This window comes from Trichogramma pretiosum, unplaced genomic scaffold (assembly GCF_000599845.2).
Source record: "Trichogramma pretiosum strain Unisexual culture from Peru unplaced genomic scaffold, Tpre_2.0 scaffold125, whole genome shotgun sequence".
Lineage (NCBI taxonomy): Eukaryota > Metazoa > Arthropoda > Insecta > Hymenoptera > Trichogrammatidae > Trichogramma > Trichogramma pretiosum.
Window position 1 is genome coordinate 237395 of NW_019640812.1, and position 14776 is coordinate 252170.

General features: G+C 39.0%; 3 protein-coding genes across 3 annotated transcripts in view; 2 read left to right on the forward strand and 1 right to left on the reverse strand.

Moving 5' to 3' along the window:
• Nucleotides 1–10: 10 nt before the first annotated feature.
• Nucleotides 11–1199, forward strand: LOC106655777 (intraflagellar transport protein 20 homolog). Its single transcript, XM_014376333.2, has 3 exons — nt 11–248; nt 335–489; nt 568–1199. The coding sequence occupies exons 1-3, from the start codon at nt 125–127 to the stop codon at nt 679–681; spliced, it is 393 nt and encodes a 130-aa protein (XP_014231819.1). The 5' UTR covers nt 11–124; the 3' UTR covers nt 682–1199.
• Nucleotides 1200–1853: 654 nt separating this feature from the next.
• Nucleotides 1854–5903, reverse strand: LOC106655776 (probable protein phosphatase CG10417). Its single transcript, XM_014376332.2, has 6 exons — nt 4997–5903; nt 4536–4809; nt 3555–4455; nt 3309–3471; nt 2782–3237; nt 1854–2707 (listed from the first exon to the last, which is right to left on the reverse strand). Exons 1-6 carry the CDS (start codon nt 5105–5107, stop codon nt 2465–2467), a joined length of 2148 nt encoding a protein of 715 aa, XP_014231818.1. The 5' UTR covers nt 5108–5903; the 3' UTR covers nt 1854–2464.
• Nucleotides 5904–6708: 805 nt separating this feature from the next.
• LOC106655720 (heparan sulfate glucosamine 3-O-sulfotransferase 1) overlaps nt 6709–14776 on the forward strand; it is a 50642-nt gene continuing 42574 nt past the window's right edge. The window contains exon 1 of the mRNA XM_023461418.1: nt 6709–6812. The gene's annotated coding sequence lies outside the window, so the exon portion shown is untranslated. The remainder of the gene's footprint in view (nt 6813–14776) is intronic.

Here is a 14776-nt window from a genome sequence, read left to right on the forward strand (position 1 = left end):
ACTCGTAACTAGGTAACCAGGTACATTCAGGTGAATGCGTGCAGTACTCGATTCTTTAGAGCAAATTATTTAAAGATACGTTTTTTTACACGACTCATATGCACAAGAACTGAGAAGACGAGTTATGACGGACTCGTTGAAGAAATACGGCCTGCACATCGACGATTTGGCGAAAGTGCGACTCCTCGAGCCCGAGGTTGCTTCGCAGACTGACAAGCTTCGCGAGGAGTGCCAGAGCTTCGTAACGAGTAAGTACATTTTTCGTTTGTTTGTTTCTCGGCATTTCGTTTGTTTGCCTCTTTTATGATTTTCACTGTTCACCTCTGGTGTCCAGAGATCGGCGACTTTCACAAAGCTGCCGAGGAGTTTATCAAAATCATGAGCAATCTCGCGGACGAGGTCGAGCGTGAGAGGATGCGATCGATCGGTATCAAAAACTTGCTCTACACCGTCACAAAGGAGCACGAGGCTGAGAAGCAACAGCTCGAGGTACATTTACATTGCGATACGAAATCAAACTTTATACTTGCATCAAATCGGCCGCTCAACGATTTCCGAGTGTTTCAGGCTTTGGTCGTGGAAAAGTCTATGGAACTGGAGAGATTGCGCGTGCAGTACGAGTCATTGAAGAAAATCGAAATGGAGCAGCTCGAGACCATAGAGCACTTGACGTCGAATTGAATCACTTATTCAATACGTGTAAACAGTGATGTGATAATTATAATAGGCAGTAAAAAATTAAAGCTTGACCAGATTGTTGAATTTTCTCTTTCGTTCTTATATTTTCGAGTGAATGTAGGTATACAATTGTTTTTCAATGTAATAGGCAGGCGTTCCTTGACAAGAACACAAAAAGTTCAATAAGTAATTCTTGAAGAAGGAAGGCACGTTTTTACAATTATAGATAGTGTGTTCTTTTATTTCCTGTATACATAGAAAAATGCAAATTTCAAGAATGCTCGATTCTTCCGTTACAACTTATCACTACGCATATTTTACTTTCTACAGGACTTATTTAGTTGTAGTTTTTTTTAATCTATATAACTTATTTGTGTCAATTTTTTGGATGAATAATCATGACCGAGAATGTGATGAGAGTTTTGCTTTAAATATCATTTCATCTTAACAAAATAACATACCAATGGTACCCATAACTATGTACTTAGCAGTTCATTTTAATAAACTTTTACGAGGTGCAAGAGCATATTTTTTCACAGTTATTTACAAAGCAAATAGTTATTCAAAATAAAATTTATTGTTAGATGAAAATATATATCTTGTGTGTATATATATATTTGTATAAATCAATATACATATATATCAGTCTATACATGCACATTATCCAAATTATATCTAAAAAATTTAAAACTTAATTAAAAATTGTTGATTCTATCTGCTGTTGGAAACTGAAATACATAGCTATATTTTTTTTCAAATAAACGCTAAAAGGTTTACGCTATTTTAATTATTACATAATAATAAAATATCAAGCTTCAGTTTATATACTCAATAACAAATGTATATAATTTTCTTATAAATTAAGAAAATTTATACCATACAACTATTTTTTTTTTGTTAACAATCGTTGATTCTCATGATTATTATAGATTATATTAACTTGAATCACAATCATGATAGCAGTCTGTTTATTAAAATAATATGAGTTTTAATTTAATATATTAAATATTCTATTGAATTTTATGAAAATGAAAATGGTCTTGTCCTAGGTCACAAGTACAAATTCTATTACTATTTTCATAAATATATACATACACAGACCTTTTTGAGCAAAATATTAATAATTGTTTGCTTGTCAAGGCTCATTATTTTCAATTTACTCAAAAAGAGTTGAAATAAAAAACAAGTGGACATAAAATTGAATAATGTAATATTTGGTGATGCAACAAATAAAATCATCAAATATTCATTTGTACTGACTCACTGTAAAAATTATCATTGTCACATAAGATCGAAGTGCCTAGAAAAGGATAAAGTTATTGATTAACCAAATTAATCGAAATTAACACGAAATTAAATTCATGACAATAAGATTTATCTGGTAAGTTGAAATTCATCATAGTTAGAAACTATTAAGGTATTTTATTATGTTTACTTTAAAATCTAAAATTCTTAAAATAACAAATACTATCTAAAAATTGGGAATAGATACGAAGTAAAATCTACTCGAAAAAAGAAATTACTAATCACATCTTGGCCAATTGTAAAGGAAATTTCAACTTGTTTTTTATCATTTCTAAAGCGTGCTGTTACCAATGGTAAATTGATAATTATTGAATTATAGAAAGAACTAATCTTTGTTATCATTATTTTCAAGTCTAGTAAATAATCATTCTTCGATGATTTATTCTTTTATACACGATTTTATAACGTACCATAATTTATGAACTTGTACACAGACAAATTCATAATCAACGCTTTATGTTACAACTGATTTGATCGATTCTCAGCAACTTTCTGACTTAAAACGTTTATCGTCTCTGCCATTGTCATCAGTACTGCAATCAGCTCCATTTTCCGTTGATGCGTTCGGCGAAGCGGGCCTCTTCTTTGAAACAGATGTGACTTCAACGGCTTTAGCTTCACCTTCATCACTTTCAGCTTTTTTAAATTGAACAATTATTGCTGTCATATTGTCACATCCTGTACCATCACCTAACGTACTTGGAGCCAAACAATGATCAAAGAGCTGAAAAATATTTCATTTTTAAAATAACTGAGAAAAGTACAAATAATTTCAAGGATTATAATTTTTAAACATACCTCTTCACAAATTTTCGACATTTGCTTGTATCCCCGATCTAATCTGGACTTGATAAAACTCACGACGTTTTGACTTGACATGAAATTCCAAATACCATCACAAGCTAATACTAAAAATTCATCTTTTTTCCTATCTATTGTTATAGTCTGAATATCTGGTAGAGCTGAAATCATTTGTTCTTGTGCTGGCAAACCAACATTTTTCTTATAAGAATGATCTCCAAGAGCTCTTGATAGATTAAGTCCACCATTAACTCGACCATCAGCTGTAACATTACCACCTGCTTTTTTTATTCGTTCCATTTCAGGTGCATCTTCAGGTTTATGATCAAAACTCAATTCTACTGCTTGGCCTTCTCTGCAGAGCACACATCTAGAATCTCCAGCATTAGCAACGTACAGCTCATCACCTTTTAAAACAGCTACTACTGCTGTGCATCCACTATCAAAACCAGGCTACAAAAATTGAAATTAATTGAATAAATGTTTTAAAAAATTAACTCATAAATGTTATTTTTTTTATTTACATCTTCGGTTTCAATAAGATGTTCTTCATCTTCATCATCTTCATCATCTTCATCATCTTCATCTTCCTCATCATCTTCATCATCATCGTCGTCATCGTCGTCTTCATCATCATCTTCATCATCTTCCTCCTCATCATCATCCACGTCACTGCCGTCTTCACCACTAAAAAAAAAAAAACAATATAATTGTAACGATAATTTCAATTTTTACTTATACTTTTACTTTGCAAAAGTATATTTAATTACCCCAAAAGATATTTAAAGGCTTTCTTATACCTAGCCTTATCTTCGTCATCGTCAATATCATCATCATCTTCAGAATTTTCTGCTTCTGCTAAGAAGTTATTGTAAAGATCTTTAGATTGAATTTTTTTTCGACCGCTACTACTTATTTTTCCTTGCTGTTCAGCTTCACCATTTTCTAAAGGAGTACAGGAGCTACTACACTCATTGTCACTAGGACCACTTTTGCTGCTATCAGCAATTTCACCACTATTAGATGGAGTTTCCCCATTCATTTCATTTTCATTTTTCCAATTTGTAGAATTTGAAACTTGACTTGGCGAGACCTTATCATTTACATCAGCTGAGCTATCTGGCATATCTGATGATTTTGAAGGCTGAGAATCTGCAGAGGAACCCACTTGTGGTGCACGAGAAACATCTCCATTACTTGTTGTAGAATCTAAGATTTGATCAGCTTCACTACTGCCAGCTGCTTCTATTTTACAGTTAGATGTTGAAGGAGCTGATGGAGTTGATGTTGAAGGTGTAGATGATGTTGAAGTTTGAGGTGCAGGTGAAGTGGAAGTTGGTGGTACAGAAGATGTTGATGTTGATGGATCAGACGATGATGAAGATTCACATTTTTGGCTAGAACTACTAACGTCTTCTTCATTAGTATTCCAAGCCGATGATGAAGAAGAGCAGCCAGCACCATCATTATCTTCTGAATTGGGTTCAAGGACAGATTTCAACTCATTTAGCTGCTTTTTATCCCACTTCATGACGTCATACAGTTGATCAAGTGTCATCTTTTTCATGCCATCAAATTTGTTCTCAGTTAAAGCTTTCTTTTGATACTTGGCCATAACTGCTTCTAAAGGCATATCAGCCTCTTGTCGAAGACTATTGACATTTTCTTCATCTAAAACAAATTGTTTAATGTACTTTTATTTATAAATATTATAATTTAAGTAAATAAAGTGTAGAAAATTAGATTTTTACCTGAGTCAACTTGATCTTTTGATTCATTGGGCTTTTTGCGGGATATTTCTACCAAAGTTTGGACGATTTCTGGAGTTGCAAGCGTGGCATCAAAACCAAGAAAGGCATCAATCAAGGCTTGTTTCATGTCTCCTTTCTTGTATGCTTCTGTTTGCTTTATATACTGTGGTAAATTTTTCGCGGAGTATACTGCAACTTCATGTCCTCCGTGGCCATCGTAAACAGCGAACAAGGCTGTATCTTCATCAAAGTCGAGGCAACAATTGTGAGCATCCTAATAGAAGGAAAGTAAGTTATTTTGAATTATTATCAGGGTTTAAGGATCAAAAGTTACACAGTAAATGAGTAAAGTTAGAGTGTAGGAAGACGCGAGAACGATGAACAGAACCCGAAACGAAAAAATAACGGCTATGGATTTAATTTTGGATGGAAATAGATGCAACAAAAATACGATGACTTACTTCCTGGTGTATACGCCAGCCTTGCATGGAGCTGGCCCCGCAGACGAGATTGCCGGATGATTCGTCGGTCGATTCCTTGTCGATGATGGGCTCTGATAAGTATGCACCCATTATGATTTGAAAGGAGACGTAGATAAACAAGGAATAATCAAAACTCAATTCCGCAGGCTTCCTTTTTCAAGTGTCGAACGAAGCCGACTCTCGTTTATAATACGATGGTTGGGTGCACGCACCACTACAGCACGCACTGTCTAACGCGCGCTCGCCTAACCTATAAGATGCTGGCGGGTAGCTCTGTGTGAGTACGTGCGCTACGCCGCGACACTATACGTGCATATATTATATGTAAAAGTGTAAAAAAGCTTCGAATGAGCGGCTTTGCTGATGAGCACGAGGGATCGCACACAAGTCGCTGCACAAATTAAAACAAATTATTACGAATCTTAGGTGTGTGTGTGTGTGTGCTGCAAGCAATGTCCAGCACGCGGAGAAACAACACTCGCGCACAGTTGAGCTCGGTTACAAAAAAATAGGAAGGAAGTAAAAAAGTACTCGAGAGCCGCTGCAATACGAACGTCTTTCTTGCAGAGCCGCCACAGTAACACTCGGCTCTTGTATTTGAAATCGATAAAGCACTCTCGGTCGTCGGAAAACACTTGGACTTTATGACGATGCCGGAACGAATGCTGGTTTGCGCACGAAGACTAGCGGCAGCAGTAGCAGCAACTGTGTGCACTAATATATATATATTCATATATATGTGTTCTTGGCGGCTCTTAGCCCGGAACGTGTGTGTAGTGTAGTAGATATGTAGTAGGTATGCACTGCAACGAAATGTGCCTGTGTTGCGAATACTGCACGCAATTCTTCCGACGAAACCGAGGTTATGGTTGGTCGTTCGAATTTGCACACCGCACAACTGTACACAAGCACACAAAATTTTAGAACGTTTTTGATGAGTACGTTTAAAACTTTGGTTTATTTTTCTTTGTTTTTTTTTCCTGGATTTTTAGTTTTTTATTAAAAAAAAAGAAATGCAACTGATCGGAATGAGACAGCAATACGATAAGTGCTGTTCAGCACACGGTTCAGCGCGAAATTTTCCTTTAATTTTTTCTTTCTCTTCTTCTCTGTTCTTCTTTTTACAGAAGAATCGCTTATACCGTATTCCCTGGTTTTTTTATCTTATAATAATACATGTGTGCATGCACACGCACACATAAACATGATACCGCAGTTGTAGGTCTCATGATACGGTGCTGCTGCTACCTACACCGCGATGCGGCTCCGAAGCGCATCACGCACATCGTCACTCGATACGGGATCTCCCGATGTCATGGTCTGGATGCAGTTTGCATAGGCGCAATCATAGGATCAATTTTACGCGATGGCAAGATCGATGCAAAGCTTGTGCGCGACGACAATCGTTGGCGCCATAACGTTCGATACTGTTCCCGCGTTCATGAACGATTCAAACGGACATTTGAAAAAAAGGGGCAGTGATTCGTTCGCACGATTGATGACGGTTGACGATCGAGCGCCAATTCAGTTGAGCGCATGGTTTTGTCGCTTTCGGACGTAAACAATCATCGACCGTCGAACGACCAGTGAATGACAAAAATTCGAGATCGCGAGTGCAAAATGTGATAGTTCTCTCAAGTCTCAAGACTATTATTAACTGGTGGAGGGCGTATGTATAATAGAAAGACGGTTATGCTGAAATGTGCCGAAGAAATCGAATCGTCTTGGGCCACTACAGCATCCAAGTGTTACAAGACGAAAACAAAGCGAGGAAGAAAAGGATATGTACGGATAGGTATGGATTGCTACTATTTGACGTATAAAATGTAAAAAGAGAGGAGAACCCATGCGTGATACGTATACGCGTGCTAGATGCAACTTGTTATCTGGCTCACATAAAACGTAGCATTTCGCACTTGGCGCTCGTGCATATTACAGTACCCATACAATACGCATAATGTAGAGTGTATGTATAAGCGGTACGTGCTTTGAAAGCGTACGCACGAGCGCAAGCTGTATGCGATATAAATATATGTATCGTGTACACGCATCGATGTACATTTCTTCAGCTTGCGCGTCGCATTATTATCTCAGCGACGTGTCTCGCAAATGTATTTATTGCGTTTTTTTCCAATATATATTAGTATCTCGTCCCCCTCCCTTTTTATCTGTGGCTTTATATCCTTCTTGCACGATTGACTGTGGTTAACCATCCCGATCGACGAACAATTTTCTAATCGTACCGAGGATCGCTCGACGCGGGCAATGGTTGAAAGAAAAGCTCGGCTTTCGGATCGATGCTCGGCTTGCACGTGCTATCCTTGATCGCGAACGTGTTTCGTGCAGTAACTCGTTCAAAACAGAGGTCATTATTTTGTTGCCCCGTGCGCGCCCGGCTATTGTTGAAGCGCATTAAGTTCTCCTATTGTCCACGTTGAGAAAAACAAAAGACTCGAACTCTTTCTTTCCCGACACAACAATTTTTATGGATATCTTCTTTTTATCTTCCTTGCATTATTTTTCATCCTCAAAAGTTTGTTTTTGTTCGGTTCTCACCACACTTGGCTTTGTCCAAAAACAAGCAACTCATTATTATTTTCTTCGCTCTCACTGTAGCAGAATGCGGCTCACCCACTAGCGTAAATAAAATACCGATCGCAGTTTACTTCGCGTACATACACGCTTGTGCGGTACGTTTATATACGCAATCTCATTTGGAACACAAGTATCGAGCTCGAGCTTGACATTTTCTTGTAATACTCACCTATAGAGAAACACGAATTCGCCGACGATGATAGCATTTCAGGAAATTTCTGCTAGAGACGTTTTTACGAAGATAATTAGCACGAACGAAGGTATATATGTGGCGATATTTAATTTCAAATGGTTAACACACGTGCACGTGCAGCGGCAGTCGTAACAATTATACGAATCCCATAAGGATGCTTAAGAAAAAATTTGCCGCTTTTGCTCTCTTTCTTTTTGCCCATAGCCGGGTAATCGCGCGCTATTCTTCATTCTGTATATATTACGGCGCGTAGGATTCCCCACAGAAAAGCAAATCCCCTTTAACCCTCGAAAAGAAACTCTCTCTCTCTCTCTCTCTCACTCAGCTTGTAAGCCAATCTAAGTGGAGTAGAAAAAAGGGGTTAGTCTCTATCTCTTTTTTTTTACGTTTGGGAAAACTAAGGTATACATATATACAGATGTTACTATACGGGATATCGTGTAAGCCAGTCACGTTTATGAATTAGGCTGGTCGCGCAGCAGCTCGAGTTCCTTCACCTAACTTCTCATTACCCTTGCTGCCTCCCTCCCGCTTCCCTCTCGCTATATATTTATACACGTATTTCAACTCCCTCCCACGCACACGAAAAGGTTCGCTTTGCTTACACACGTACACTTGTAAGCTTCTTTGGGGGCTTTATGTTCATAGGAGCCTAGAGGTAGGAGTGTAGAGCTTTCTCGAGTCCCGTTCGAAAGAAAAGATATTTGTGGCACGAAACGAGTCGAGTCCTTATAATTATCGTTACAATCTAAAGCGAGCCTCTGTACGTGCGAGAAATTTACGCACGATGCACACGCGTATGCAGCGCGTAATATTCCAGCGAGCGTCCAAAGTTACGCGTGCTTATTATGTGCGTGTGGCAAATTATGCCTTACGCGTTATACAGCTTCTGCGCAGAGCTTTGACTTTAGTGACGTACCGAGTTATCACGTTGATGTCCTATGGAAGACTTGCTTCGAATGTAAATAGTTGTACATCAGGTAGAGGATAGGGAAGAGAGAGGGAGATAGATAGAGAGCGCCTGCGTTACGCCGAAATAGCGCACAAATGCCTAAAGAAATTTGCAAACTTATCTAATCACAGTTGCAAGCTGCTTGATTATTAACGCACTTGACGGATAATCGAGATGTTTCCACGCTTACCTCGATGACATTTTCTCGACACGCGTTCAAATTCAAAGGCGATCGAAAAATGAATGTTCTTAATTAATATATTCTATGATAGACAATGAACGCTTATTTTGGGATCGCATTCAGCTATTTTCCGGAAATTTTTAAAAATCCACACCTATTCTTCGACGAATTCAAAATAATTTTTATTCAAAACAAATTTTTCCTCGATGAGGTACATTATAATCGAGACATAAAAATTAGAATTTAATTATTTTTTTTTTAAGTTTATTCGAATAGATTTATAAAACAACGCTTTATCGGTACTTGTAAATGAGCATCAAAAGAACTGTAGCAAGGAAATTACAAATTAAGAACTTAAAACATAAATAGAAATTATTGCATTTTTTTTTAATATTTACTGTCAATGTTTTGAAGAGCATATGATGAATTTGCGCTTATATTTATATGCAAGTAAGTTGTAATTTTCAATCGAGTTCAAGAAATGAATGAATGAATGAATGCCCCTAAGTAGTAAAAACATCTAAATCAATTCTCATTAGAGTTTTAATGATTATGGGAGAGAAAATTTGGAAAGTTCAGCACAAGCTCGCGCGCTTTAAGCTTCATCTTGGACAAACGTAATTTTTTTAAACTTACGATGATTAAGTGTTAAACTTTGAAAGCTTGATAACTTTTAGAAATGAAACGATAAAACTTTACGCACGGTCAAGTCCAATGATAAAGTTTACTGCATATGTTCGAATAAAAGTGTCGCCATAATTATCACAAAAGCTCGTCTATCGCAACTTTCGCTTTAAATGCAGATAATTAATTTACGTGGTTAAAAGCTCGTTAAAAGCTTTGCTCTATATGTATGAGATTCAATTTTTTGTGTTAAACCAAAAAGCGAAGAGAGCAAAATGTTCAAACCTACGACATGCGAGACTGTTGATTCTGTCAGCTGTGGAAGGGCAATTAGGTCGCTAACCTTTTTTTCGAGTATTACAAAAAAAAAAAAAAAAGAAGAAAGTAGGTCAGTTGAGAGAAAGAGAGGTGGCGCAAGCGCGCGAGTATCATCGTGGTCCCCTCCCAGCCTCAATTGTGTTTTCTTACGTGGCTGTGTGCGAGTAAGCGTGGTGCATGGGGCACAGCATCGAATTTACGCGCTTTCGTGGATGGGCAGAATGTCCTTTTTCGCCCTCAGCATCGCGCCGACAAAAGCACACGTAAACAAAGTGAGAGAAGGCGAGAGATGGGATGTGCACGAGCAGCTGCAGCATAATAGGAAAGAAAAGGAAGGCGAAAAAAAATCAGCACTGCCATCGCTATGTTACCGCTGCAACTGTCAGTGAGCAGCCACGAGGGGTCTATAACTTACTCGTTCTTTCTTCTCTGATTCTTGGTTGCTGCTCCTCTGTGACGTTGTACGAGAAAATTCGCTGTAATATCTGTGGCTCGAGCTTTCCTTTTATCGTTGGCGTGCTCGGATAAAGAAGACACTTTTTTATTCAACTTATCTGATCCATAGATTGCATGAATAATATTTTTTTTTTCGTGAGTTATGTGCAAAGTTTGTAAAAATATCTCAATTACGAATTTAAATATTGAGCAAAAAAATACTGTTTTTAACTAAAATAGAACTCGTTGAAAAAAAATTGCGAGTTTACTACAGGCAGGGTTTTTTTCACATCGGGCCAAAATACTCCAAAATTCCATTTCAACCCCCTTGACACATTGATAGAAGAAAAAACAAGCAGTACACGAAATACTAAAGAGCAAGTTAAACCAAAGAAGCTAAAAGAGCAAGCAAGAGAGTTAGTTTTCTGTCTTTCAGCAGTGCACAGTTACAACGGGCATCTTTCAAACTTTTCGCTCATGCCGAATGCGAAAGAAGTAAAGCAATCATCTACTTAAAAAAAATCCTTGAACCAAGAGAAGACACACACACACACATAGCTCGCGAGCTTTGCTTTTTGCGATGTCGTGACGATGCACGTTTGAGTGTAAAATACAGCGAACTCTTTAAGTGGATAAAATGTAAGGTGGATTTCGGGAATTTGAGAGCATTACACAGCATTAGCCATTATGTGACGATCAAGTACGAGATTATATACAATGTAAGTTGGAACTCGAGATACTCGGCCTCTCTTGGTTATATTTTACGTATACGTATACATATGTGGGAGATTTGATGTTTTTCCTCTTATTTTTTTCTTCTTTTGAGTAACTCTACGCGACAAATGTACAAATTCGCTGTTATGGAGTCGTATTTTGTCAAATGTGTTTTATTCTGTACTCTTTGCTTTAGGCTTTATACATTCCGCTTAGGATTTGTCAAAGATAACCGTGGTAAATGTATCCGTCTTCATCCGAGTAGTGGCTTTTCTTTTCTTTGAGATACATTTTTTATAACGTTATGCTAAAATTTGGAAGATTCTACTTTATGCCGTGTTAATGAGTTTCAATTCATTTTGTAACAAACAATTCAATTTCATTAATTTGAAAATCTAACACGATATGAAAATACAAGCTGCTCGCCTCATACCATCAATCTGTATATATAAATAAACAGAGAGAAATTTGTTTCAAAACAAACATAATTATTTACGCTTTAGTGAGGCGTAACTTAAATCTAGCAAACAGCTGTTGTCTTCAAGTGCTTAAGTTTGCGGTAAGATGAGAAAGGATGAATTCAAATGAAAGTTAATTTCGCTCTATTAAAATAAGCCATGAACAAGTAACGAATTTCAACTTTTGATTGTTTAAAAATTGTTTAACGAAAGAAATTTCTTCCTTTTATTTTTAGTGCAATAATGAATCGACCGATTGCATGTAAGAAAGAGGGAGAGAGAGCGATGTAGATGAAAAATACTCTGCTATCGTAACTAAGAGATACCTTTGTCATTTGTAGGCATAACGGTCAAAGTTATGTCGGCAATTAAATCGAGGCAATCAAATTTACATCTGGTACGAACGAATATTACATAAACTATGCAGATTATACAGTACTCGGGCCAATGGCGCAGCTTGACTGTAAGACTTTGAATTGCATGACGCTTTATGCTCACACACACATATAAACACACACGAGTGTAAAATCAAAGAGCAAGAAAAGCCATAAACCAGCCCAGTGCGAGAAACAATTTAGATCGTTAGAAAACGAAGAGCAGTGAAGAAGGTGCATCAGTTTATACGCTAGTCCAAGCGCAGCTAATATCGTGCGCACAGCGCAAACAATTATGCTCATTATCCTATAAATACCTCGTTTAACCAGCTTGTAAATTAACGTATACGATTTTACTCTACGTATACGGTACTACGGTTTTACCGTTTACTACAGTAGCTCCGAAACGGCCTCAAACCCTCAGTAAAATGAGCTTATAAAAGGTAAAAGTATTGCCTTATAGCTCAAGAAATAGCGTTTCGTAATCGAATTATTATTGCACATCTGCATATTTATGTAGAATTAAAGACTTAAAAGTATTCGAAAAATGCATGTAGTAATAGGTTCCATCTGCGAGGTCACTTTGCTTAGGTATTTGCTGAAAGAGGTAGCTCCTTTTTTCGATGAAAGAAAGGAGGATGAAGAGAAATCGTATGCGCATTTGCCGATACATATCCTTCGAGCGTGAGTCGACAAGTAGTAGTATAAAAGGCCGTCGTCGTCGTAAATGTTCTTTGAAATTCTAAAGCCGAGCTTCATAATCGATATATACGATATTATTATGTAGGGTCAAAGACCCGAGGGCCGGGTTATTGGAGGATTCGTTGGAAGCTCTCAAAAATACCACTCGAAGAGCACGAGGTGGCTGCGCTAAGCACAGGCGCACGCCGATGCGAGACTGTGCATGTGTGACGCGAATGTGCTTACATAAGATATACTTTAGATCAATGTATACATGAATCTATATATACGTCGCTGGGTCTCGTCAGCTGTAACAACCTTCGTATAAAATACACGTATACGTCCGTGCACGCATTTTGTCGAATACCTGTATACGGCACAGGTATATAATAAGCGCTCTGGCCCTCGATGCCGTGCGCATGCCCAACTCGAGCTTGCAGCGAGCTCGAGAAAGCACAGACACACACAGACACACAGACCCAATCGCACATGCCAAAAAAGGTACCAATACGTGCATAGCTCCAGATGAGATAGAAAGAGGGAGAGCGAGAGAGAGCTTTGGTGCGCAAGTCTACACGATTCGCACGCGCGTACGGAGTGCACGAGATAGAGGCTACCTACAGCACGAGCTCGAGTCAGTGCACAGTCGGCGAGTGGCAGAGTCGGATAGTGTCGTGCGCGCGAGTGCAGTGCAGCGAGTGTGTGCGAGCGTGTGTGCGAGAGAGTGCGCTGGTGCTGGCTTTGCGCTCTGGCTGCTTCGAGCGGGCAGCAGCAGCAGCTGCAACGCGCGCGGGACTACCGTTCTGCACGGTATAGCGCCTGCGCTCTTATATGCACTCGCACATATACATTGGACACACGATTCGCTCCGGGCTGGCGTGTGTTGGTGCGCTGGCATGTGTCTCCCTCGACGTTATTGCTCATTATCTCTCGCTGCGGGAAATTGTAAATCATCCCAGTCATCCTCGTTTTCGTCATTATAAAAAGCTCCTGCCACAGGACGCGTACTCGTCGCTCGAGTTATAGCGAGAGCTACGACACGGACGCTCGCTAGAAAATTTTGACACGAGCTTGCAGTCCGCGAGCTTTACACACCAACTGCTACTACTACTGCTACTACTACTGTTACTACTACTACTACTACGACTACTACCCCCTGTTTACGTGTGAGGATATATTATTTGTGTTTAATCAGTTCAGCTGTGCGGTTGTGCTACATACGGGACAAAAAGCTCGTGTGCATCCTAATATCGAGTGAGCTGATACGATACACAGAGTGATAAATAGTATCATCGAGCAAAAGCAAGCTCCTGCCTCGTGAGGTAGTGCGAACGGGCTGGGGCGCGCGAGTGTGAGCGTGTCCGTGGGGGCACGATCGTGCGTGCGTGGTGGTGCTGAGTGAGTGCTGCTGGTGTGTCATTGATGCCGGGGCTCGGGGCATTAAACGCGCGGGCCAGAAGCCCGCGAGGCGCGCGCAGCGCCCTACTAACCCGACCTTGGCTGGGGATGCCACTGCTTCTACTCGTGCTCGACGCCGTCCTTTCCGACTCCCACGGCTCGTCGTCGTCGCCACCGACGACTTGCTATAAATCTCTTATTGCTCTTCTGCTGACTGTTACAACCGCTATTACTACTACTACTGCTGCTACTACTAAAATTACTACTGCGACTACTTCTGCAGGTTCGTTATCTGTTTAAGCCATGTGTGCTTGATTCTATAAAGCTCACGTACCTATGTGGACCATCGATCTCTTTTTCGCTATTATACACGAAAAAAGAAAGCTTCCGTACGCGAGAGCCGTAGCATTGGCTTGCGTTGCTTTCTTATTTTTTTCTTTACGACGAACTTGCAGCTGTAATGCACGATTGGCGAGATGAGCATTGATGAAACTCGCCGCTTCGAGCGAATGTAAATGACTCTTCGAGTGAAGGGAATCGACTGGGGAAGCTTTTAAGCGGGTAAAAACCCTGCGCGGATACCTACGTTTCAGGCTTTATAATTAATGCAACTCTGTGTCTGTTTACATTTTAATGATGTAATTAAGGATTTCAAGTTTTCACAAGAAATATTCCGTTTGTGAGTTGGTTTTCAACATGCCACTTACATTTTTCACGTTATAATCTCAGTTTCAATGTAAAGTTTTATACAATTGTAGACATCGTGCTTGATAAATATGCTTTTATATCATATGCCGAGGTTGAAATTTCTTTCTAAAGCAGGACTCAAATTCAAA

Excerpts from the sequence above, each read along its gene's own strand:
- LOC106655776 (XM_014376332.2), bottom strand. The coding sequence starts at position 5,107 with ATGGGTGCATACTTATCAGAGCCCATCATCGACAAGGAATCGACCGAC. Across the intron at positions 3,472-3,554 it reads GCCTTTAAATATCTTTTGGG|TGGTGAAGACGGCAGTGACG; the intron begins GTAATTAAATAT and ends TTTTTTTTTTAG. Across the intron at positions 2,708-2,781 it reads TGTCGAAAATTTGTGAAGAG|CTCTTTGATCATTGTTTGGC; the intron begins GTATGTTTAAAA and ends AATATTTTTCAG.
- LOC106655777 (XM_014376333.2), top strand. The coding sequence starts at position 125 with ATGACGGACTCGTTGAAGAAATACGGCCTGCACATCGACGATTTGGCG. Across the intron at positions 249-334 it reads GTGCCAGAGCTTCGTAACGA|AGATCGGCGACTTTCACAAA; the intron begins GTAAGTACATTT and ends TCTGGTGTCCAG. Across the intron at positions 490-567 it reads CTGAGAAGCAACAGCTCGAG|GCTTTGGTCGTGGAAAAGTC; the intron begins GTACATTTACAT and ends CGAGTGTTTCAG.